This window comes from Aquarana catesbeiana, linkage group LG04 (genome assembly GCF_042186555.1).
Source record: "Aquarana catesbeiana isolate 2022-GZ linkage group LG04, ASM4218655v1, whole genome shotgun sequence".
Taxonomy (NCBI): domain Eukaryota; kingdom Metazoa; phylum Chordata; class Amphibia; order Anura; family Ranidae; genus Aquarana; species Aquarana catesbeiana.
In genome coordinates this window covers 384,109,270-384,119,000 of record NC_133327.1, presented here as the reverse complement: position 1 = coordinate 384,119,000, position 9,731 = coordinate 384,109,270, and the positions used below count along the sequence as shown (strand labels likewise).

Genomic DNA, 9,731 nt, shown 5'->3' with positions numbered 1-9,731 from the left:
GGCACTGTCATTATTCTGGATGGGTGTGTCTGTCCTCGCGAGGGTTACACTACAGAGCGATCTCTCGGCGATCGCTTGCTTTGGTCTTTAGCCTGTCAGTTGTGGCAGACAAAAATAAGGATTACCTATATAAAAACGGAACTATAAAAAAAGCCTTGTGAAGATGTGAATAAAGAGGTGCAGCGCGATAATAACAGGTTAAGGACAGGGAACTCCAATGACTTCACGGACTATTACAGTAAACGAGTACAACGGCCAGTAAATATGATTGCAGACCAGTACCAGGTCTAGCCTGGGCAAAACAATTCCCCCCGCCCCAGGAGCCGCTTTATCCAATCAGACATTAGTGTCGGAGCACCTGGTTGTAGCCGAACCAATCAGAGTGCGTCGCACACTTCCAGGTCTTACATTCCCATCGTCTCCCACCCGTAGTGGGCCAATCAGAAAGCACCGTGTAAAGCGAGTAGCCAATCAGCCGACAAGTGACCGTAACGCCTGGTGTGAGTGACGCTCTCCATCTTCCCGTCTCCGCTGCGCCGTCATGTCGGCAGTACCGTGTTCGGGCGCTTCGTCCTCGGGCCCGGTGCCCGGGATGTCCATGTTCCGCTGGCTGGAGGTCCTGGAGAAGGAGTTTGATAAAGCCTTCGTCGACGTGGATCTGTTGCTGGGAGAGATAGACCCTGACCAGGCCGACATCACCTATGAGGGCCGCCAGAAGATGACCAGTCTGAGTTCGTGCTTCGCTCAGCTGTGTCATAAAGCCCAGACCGTCAGTCAGATCAATCACAAGCTGGAGGTGAGTGTGGGGGCAGATCACATGGTCCTGGGTGGGCTCATCACATGGAGAACACATGAGACACACCAACCTGACAGCCTTGTGTCTGGAGGGGAGCAGGTTGTCACAGACAGCAAACAAGGTCTTTATATCTTATACACCTGGGCTCACCAGTGGGCTCTTATCACTGTGGGTCGCCAGTGCCACCATCTTTGATATGGGCGCTGGCAGTGGCTTCCTGAGCATCTACAGCTGGCTGCACATACGCATGTGGCACTTTTCGAATGGGCTTGTAACATGTTATGTGTCTCCGAAGGGGGCGGAGCAATTTACATCATCCTGGCCCAGACCAGAATTGTGCGAACGGGTACTGATAAAAATTGATACGCTTGTCACCCCCGAAAAACCTGTAACTCACTTACGGACAGGTGGAGGGAGCGAACCAGTGGGACTTTACTTTTTGAAGGAAGTTCCGCTTACTTCATTCTCTCGATAATTTTAACCGGTTCAATACCGGGCATTTTCACCCCCTTCCTTCCCAGACCAATTTTAAAGCGCTGTTGCACTTTAAACGACAATTGCACGGTCATGCGACATTGTACCCAAACAAAATTGACGTCCTTTTTTCCCCACAAATAGAGCTTTCTTTTGGTGGTATTTGATCACCTCTGCGGTTTTTATTTTTTGCGCTATAAACAAAAGAAGAGCGTCAATTTTGAAAAAAACACAATATTTTTTACTTTTTGCTATAATAAATATCCCAATTAAAAAAAAAAAAAAAAAATGTTTCCTCAGTTTCGCCCGATATGTATTCTTCTACATATTTTTGGTAAAAAAAATCGCAATAAGCGTATATTGATTGGTTTGCGCAAAAGTTATAGCGTCTATAAAATACGGGATAGATTTATGGCATTTTTTAAAAAAAATTATTTATTTATTTTTTTTACTAGTAATAGTGGCGATCAGCGATTTTTTTTTTTTTTTTTTCGTGACTGCGACATTATGGCGGACACATCGGACACTTTTGACACATTTTTGGGACCATTCACATTTATACAGCGATCAATGCTATAAAATTGCATTGATTACTGTGTAAATGTGACAGGCAGTGAAGGGGTTAACCACTAGGGGGCGGGGAGGGGTTAAATGTTTTTCCTAGGGAATGCTTCTAACTGTAGGGGGAGGGGACGCACAAGGGGAGGAGACCGATCAGTGTTCCTCTGTTCTGGGAACACAGATTGCTCTCCTCTGAACTGACAGGACCGTGGATCTGTGTGTTTACACACACAGATCCACGGTCCGGCCCAGGTTAACGAGCAATCGCGGGTGTCCAGCGGACATCGCGGCCGCCGGACACACGCACCAGGTCCCGAGCAATGCGAGCACGCGCGCCCCCTAGGCGGCCGGGAACCCGAGGCCGTCATATGACGTCCACCCAGGATGGGAGATCCCATCTGTGGACGTCATTTGACTATAGGCGGGTAGGGAAGTGGTTAAAGTTGTTGCAAAGGCACACAAAGCCTATGCATGAAGGTAAAAAACCTTCTGTGTGCACTACTTACCTGAGCCCCATCTCGATCCAGCGATGTCCACAACAGCCTTGGCTCTCCGGGGACTCACACTCCTGATGGGCAACAACGGGAGCCATTGGCTTCTGCTGCTGTCAATCACAGCCAGTGAGCCAATCAGGCGACAGAGGGGGCGAGGCCAAGTTGTGGCTCCGTGTTTGAATGGTCACGGAGTGTGCCTGCTTTGGTGCCCCCCACAGCAAGCTGCTTGCTGTGGGGGGCTCCTGGGAGAAGGGAGGAGCACTGGCGTGTGTGACCTGAGAAGTTGAGGATCCGAGCTGCTCAGTGCAAACCACTGCACAGAGCATGTAAGTGTGACATGTTTGTTATTTTAGGAGAGAACAAAACAAGACTTTAATGTCGCTTTAATCCTTAGGGTCCTTTCACACGGGATGGATCCGAGATGATCCGCACCGTGAACATCCGCCTGCTCAGTGGGGATCGCTCCGTGGATCCCCGCTGAGCAGGCAGATGACAGGTCCTTCGCTGCACACTGTGCAGTGACGGACCTGTCACAGTGCCGCTCTCCCCTATGGGGGATCAGGTGACGATGGACTCTACGATCTGAAAACGGATGGAAAAGTAGGGTTTTCCTCCGTTACACTTTTTCTGATCGGAGCGGGTCGGATGTCAGCGGACATGTCACCGCTGACATCCGACGCTCCATAGAGGTCTTTTTTTATTTTATTTATTTATTTCAGGTACTTATATGGAGTGTTCAGGTCCGCCTAAAAAACTGACAGTCGGACCTGAATGGATCGTTCGTCTGAAAGAGGCCTTATGCTGCTAGCATTATTATATAGTTAGGAAATTATATTGTTATAAACTCTCTTTTTTTTCATTTCTTCAGTTACTTCCTGGTTTTTAGGTCTAGGCAAATGTCATACATCCCAGGAGTCTTCGGGAGGAGTTTTCTCAGCTAAGCACTACCCTCCACCTGCATGCCTGAGCTAAGGACAGATGGATTTCAGAAAGTAAATGCTACATGAATCATCTGCCCTTACTCAAGATGGCCACAGCCAGAAATGCTAGGAGGGTGTCTTTCAAAGTGATTTCTCAGCAAAATAAAGCAAGGAGACAAGGATGGATGGGGGAGTTTGCTTTGAATATTAAAAATGAATAGCATTTTTGGTTTGTGGTGATCAGATGTAGTGTAGTTCTGCTTTAAGGTGTACATAAAGGCGGAAATGTTTTGTGGAGTTTTGGGTAGAATAGGGAAGGGCTGGACCCCTCTGTCAGGTTCTTGTTGCTGTCTGTGTCCCCATCAAAGCTGAAGTAAACCCAAAGATTTAACAGTTTAAAAAAAAAAAAAGATGCATTCCTGACATGTGTGTGAATGTAACGGTTGGGTGTGCTCTTAACCAAACTGTCTAACCGTCCAATGGCTGGTGTCATAACTGATCACACTGTGCTTATTTTGTTAAGAGATTGAGTATGTAACATGATGAAATTAAGATAAGAAGAAAAAACAAAAGAAACAAAAAAAAAAAAAAAAAAAAAAATATATATATATGAATCCTTATTTGATATGATGTTTTGATATATGAAAAAATAAAGAATTTATAAAAACAAAAAACTGTTCACATGTGCAGCACCATGGCAGTTGCGGATCAGAGGCCAAGATGGGAGGTTCCTTGGCTGAAGAGGGTAGGAGGGTTTAGGTCCACTTTAGGTCTCATGCACACCGTGGTACAGAGACGTCAGTTTTTCTGCGTTCTGCAAGGGTACAACAAAAACAATGGTTCTCTAAAACAGCGTGCAGATTTTTTCTGTGCAGGAATCTGCAACGTTTATGCCATTTTCTGCACGGGAAAAAAAACTGACATGACATCAACATTAGTGTGAATAGGGCACATAACTGATGTGCATGTAAACTGATGTCTCTGCAAGTGAAATCTGTGATTTTTCTCTTCCGTTCCCATCCGTTTTCATGCACGTATGGTGTGAACAAGCCTTTAATGTGGAACTTTAGTCAGAAAATGGAGTCCTGCTAGATCACTTCAGGCTGGCCCCTTTGGAAGGTATAGCTATGTAAAACATTAAAAATAAGTGTCTATACTGTTAAAGCGGAATTAAACACTCCTATCCTTTACAGCCAAGGAAGCTGCTTCTGTTTGATCTGCAACTGCCATGGTGCTGCACATGTGATCAGTTAGGACACCAGACATTTGATGGTTTGACAGTTTGGTTGAGGACAGAAGCAAATGTGACAGTTGGAAATCTCAGCATTCCAGGAATGTAACTGTTTTTTTTTTAAACTGGTAAATCGATGGGTTTAGTTTCCGCTTTCTGATTTACTGCTGTTAAGGACTCTGGGCTTCAGCAAAATGGCAGCCTCCAGCAAGAAGAAACAGAAGCAAAGCTGGAGGCAATTTACAGCACACACTGTTGGTAGCGCAATTATTAATGTAGATTGTATGTTCTTTGCTAAAGAACATTATTTCTCCATCAAGTTGTTATGGGTAACCTTTCTACTTTAAGGAGACTCACCATGTCCTGGTGTCCAATGTTAATTACACAGAAAGTAGGGGAAATCTAAACAAAATTTTAAAGTGGAAGAGAAGCCTAACTATAACTTAAACATGTTCCCTCCTCTCACCTATCCTGCCTAGCTTGTATGAAGGATGATCCATATGCTTAGCTATTTTTTTAATCCACTCTGGTCCAGTTACGTGATCTCGTAGCTCTGGCTCCCCTGTGTCAGTAAGTGGCTGCTGCAGGGGAGAGGAAGAAGCACTGACAGCAGCTGGACCATGGAGGCCTATGAGTGATCTCACAGCTTCCAGAATTCAGCCATCATCGATCGCTCCCTGAGCCAGAGCTGCAGGATTCTATTACCAGACTGGATTATATAAAAAAAGACAAGTACATACATCTTTTTATAAAGTGCAAGAAAGGTGGGGGGGGGGGGGTTTATGAATGGTTAGTTGGACCCTGTTCACACCTGGGAGTTTGCACCACACTTGTTCAGGTGCCATTCATTTTCAATGGCACATTAAAGCCGGTGCGATCCCGCCACGGATTGTCACACGATAAATCATGGCAAAACCTCACTGCGCAAATCTTGCTGTCCAAAAGAAGCTCCTGCTCCTTTGTGAGTGGCAATCTTCGGGCAATGTGGTTTGCCGCAATTGCAGCATGATTGATCGTGCTAGAATTACAGCTGTGTTTACATGCCATTGAAAATGACACCTGAACAAGCATGGTGCGATTTTGTCCGTTTTACAAAGCATTTTTATTCTGCCCGTCATCTCAAATGTCTAGGTGTGAACGGGTCCTCTAGGCTTTGCTACCAGTTTAATCTGCCATCCGATCAAAAGGAGAAATGGTATCCTTCAATGGGGCACTGGTTTCTGGTGAGAACTAAGGTGGGAATTATTTGGCTACTAGTGTCAGCTCTGAGCTTTAATGAAGATATTTGCCAGCACACCACAGATCTTGAACTTGAGCCCAAATGTTTTATTATTGAAGTATGATCACATCACAACAAGAGAGTGCAATGTTTTGGAGTCATGCAGGACCCTTTCATCAGGCATGTCTCATGACACCTGTGTGAGTCCGAAACATTGCACTCTCTTGTTGTGATGTGATCATACTTCAATAAAAAAAGGTTTGGACACAACTTGACAATCCGTGGTGTGCTGGCAGATATCTTCATTGTGGCTTTCATGATCCAGTCTCCAGCTGGTGGTTGCTACAGCACCCCGTACCCCAGAGCTTTCTCCAGGAACGTGTGCGATGGGCATATGGATTGTTAGCTTTGAGCTTCAGTCACTCAGACTGACAGACTCAGCTAGTGGCGAAGAGTTGTTCACTATCCTTTCTCTCTCCTCATCTGTTCCCGAAATGTCTTGTATTCTTTTCACTGAATAGAAGGAGTTCTGTGATTGGATAACAGGAGATTTTGAGGTTTTTACACCGCTCTTCTCCTCTCATCTGTTTTCAGAACTCCCTCTATTCAGTGAAAGAATACAATACATGTTGTGAATGGATGAGGAGAGTGAGCAGCTCTCTTCTTCAGTGTATTAGAGCTTGAACTGGAAGTCAAAACTTACAACTGCTACTAATACCCAGTAGACTAAAACCAGCATATTTTTGACATCCCAAGCTGCCATCCCAAAAAGTTTGCTTGGGATCACCATACCCATTACAAGTTGCTTGTATAATCAGTGTGCATTCAACTTTAGATTTGCCAAAACTGTACAATGACCTGGCTAATTTATCCTATCAGGAAGTTCCCTATACCAATCACTATGTAGTATAAGGATATACCTGATTGGATGCAGATTATAGGGTAAATTACCCAGGTCCTAATATTGTATAGTTTTGCCAAATCTAAATTGTACAAAAATGGTAATGTCAGATTGTAGCATGCATCATCACCATGCATGGTCATATAGGTCACTACACAATCTGTTTGTACAACCTCATTTAGTTCCACCATCAATTATGTAGTGGAAGATCCTTCCTTATACAGACAGAATGAATTGCTTAGATTTGTCCTCATATTACCGTTTTTGGTAAATCTAAAGGAGGTTGTACAATAGTATTGTATGGTGTATGAGTGGCTTTACTCATAGCTTCCCTGGACCAATCAAAATTAAACAAAGTACTTTACTTTTTTCCTGGAGTTCCATTTCAACTTCCCCATCTCTACCCATAATAAACACGTTTTCATTTTGCATACTTTCAACCCTTCATGATGGAGGATAAAACAAATCCTAATGCCTAAACATGGTTTTGCAACTTTGGCATGTGTTTGTATAAATGCACATATCATAGCAACTACTTGGTGGATTATACCTCAGGACAAACTGGGTTTTTTTGTTTGGTGGTAAATGGTAATAGATATCTCATGATTCTTATTTTATTTCATTTACAAAGAAACTGTGGCCCAAAGTAATAGAAAAATCTAATTTAAAAAAATGTAGTTGTATTGCTTTCTAATACCATAACCTACCACCAAAGAGCCAACCAGTATCTGACAATTGCAACAATACCATGTTATTAATTGTTTGTACCCGTAGTAGGGCCCAGAAAAAATGGTGTGCATTTTGCTTTTTTTGTTATCCTACCTAAAACACACTGATGATAACTGACATTGATACTAAATTAAAAAAAAATGCTTTTTATTTTACTTTTACTCAAAATACACAGGTCCTGACTAGGGTTGCACCGATACCGATTATGTTCACGAGCATGTGTGAAAATGCTCCAATACTGGAAACCGATACCTTTTGCGGTGCGATTTGAGCCCATACGAAACAAATTGGCTCAAATCTCACTTCAAAGAATCGCATACGATTTGAACAGGAATGCAGTGCAATATCTGTCCAAATTGCATACAGTTTCCACCCACCACACCTGTGTGAACTCAGGCTTGTCATAGCGATCTCAGCCTGGGTTCACTCATGCTGGAGTGGTGGGGGAAACTGCATGTAATTTGGACAGGGAATCGCGCTGCATTCCTATTCAAATTGCAGGCGGTTCTTTGCAGAGTGACTTGAGCCCATTTGTTTTGTATGGGCTCAAATAGCATGGCAAAGTTATCGGTACTTGTACACGTCGATAAAAATCAGTGCAACCCTAGTTCTGACCTTTGACTCTGACCATGATGTTTGACCCTAACCTCGATCCTAACCTGACACTGGGCTAGTTCAAGCTCTGACTACTTTTTTGCACACTTTTGTTTACATTTTTCTCCTCGAACAAAGAGAAAAAGATAGGGTTGATTTACTAAAACTGGAGAGTGTAAAATCTGGTGCAACTCTGTATGGTAGCCAATCGGCTTCTAACTTCAGCTTGTTCAAAAGATTTGACAAAAAAAAAAAAAACTGGAGAGATTTTGCACTCTCCAGTTTTAGAGAATCAACCCCAGTGCGTCTTATTCTCCATTCAAGAGGATAACACGCACACGCTAATTAGTGACTGATCACTGTCATAGCCAATCGGAGGCTATGGCATCAGTTAAGTGATCGGGAATGGAGCCTCCCGGGTGAATGCCCTGTCTACAGAGGTATATATGCAGTCCCATAAAGGCCCATGTCTGTGAGGCTACGTGCACACACTTGTTGTGAAGGGGTTAACGTAGATGCAAGTGCCCATTCACACCAGTGTCTGCGCTAAATGCAGCCACTGGTGTGCTGTAGGATCATGGCGGTACAGATTGCCTATTGCGTGGTTTCCTTTGTTTTAGGGTAGATTTAGATGTGTGTCTAAATCTACCTTTCCTCTGAAGCCCTATTTGTGCTGAAAAAAGTACCGCATGCCATTTTTAATTTAATTTTTTCAGCACACACCACCACAACGTAGTCATGTTGAACAGACCAGGTAGGAGATAAGGCACCTTGCCTTGTCTTGCAGTGGGACTGCTTTGGAATATCTGCCCAGTACAGTTCTGGTGTAAACAGGCCCTGAACCATAACTGGGTTACTTTTTGTTTCCAAATAACTATATATTAGAAACCGTAGCCATGTTTTTATTTTGGGGAAATACTGAGGACTTCACTTTTTTAAATCCTTTTGTATGTAGGGCTGCTAAAGAACTCCAATCCATGATCAAATGCTGACAACACTCAGCATCTTTGAAGCCTGAGTGGTGTCAGCCCTGCCATATGTCTTTTGCTAAAATATACAACCACTCTCCACATCTGTAAAATATAACCGCTAATGATTCTTTCTTCCTTGATAAGAATTTGGAAGACTTTGAGATAACAGTGGAATAGTACAGCTAGCACAGGACTATTCCGAATTTCTGATAAGATCAAAAAGTTTTCTTTTATTTTGCACTTCTCAAACCGATATAACAAAATGCTTTTAATGGTATAATAAACAGAGCAAAACGGAGACGTTCATTGTTTAGGTTTACATCACTTTAGGGGGCTAGTTATAAACTATTTTCACCCAGGGTTTAAATGCTTTTATTTATTTTTAATTGGATTCTGTGATTCTTGGATGAAAGTTTTTATGAATCTGTGAATTTGTGGTTTACTGCATTTTTAATTTAGCAAAATATGCATTCCAAAAAGGTCATAAATACATTGTTATAGTGACCTTTTAAAATTCAATTGATCAAAGTGTCCCAGGCAAGGGTTGGATGTGTGCCTGAACAAAGGGAAAATGCAATGCTATTGTGAATGGAACTGTACTGACCTGTCACTTGTGACATTTCTATAAAATCTCCAGTGGACAAAAAGTAAACAGTATGATGTGTGATGTGTGTGTCCAGACCTTTTAGTCATCTGTCCATCTTCCATTCATAGATCCGATTTTATTTCGGAAACTGTAGTACAGCTTCTATGAATGGAGGTGCTGGGTGGAAAGGGCAGACATAGGAACTTTTGATTAGTCTGTCACAGCTCTCTGTTCTAATAACCTCCTCTGCACTGG

General features: G+C 43.1%; 1 protein-coding gene across 4 annotated transcripts in view; it reads left to right on the top strand.

The window, feature by feature from the left end:
* The first annotated feature begins 428 nt into the window (after positions 1–428).
* Positions 429–9,731, top strand: part of GOPC (golgi associated PDZ and coiled-coil motif containing) — a 67,139-nt gene continuing 57,836 nt past the window's right edge. For 2 of the 4 annotated variants that reach the window (XM_073627152.1, XM_073627151.1), the window contains exon 1: positions 431–796. In XM_073627152.1, the coding sequence (XP_073483253.1) occupies positions 542–796 (255 nt within the window). In that variant the 5' untranslated portion in view covers positions 431–541. Of the gene's footprint in view, positions 797–9,731 lie in introns of all 4 variants that reach the window. The other 2 variants (XM_073627148.1, XM_073627149.1) reach the window with 2 other exon arrangements.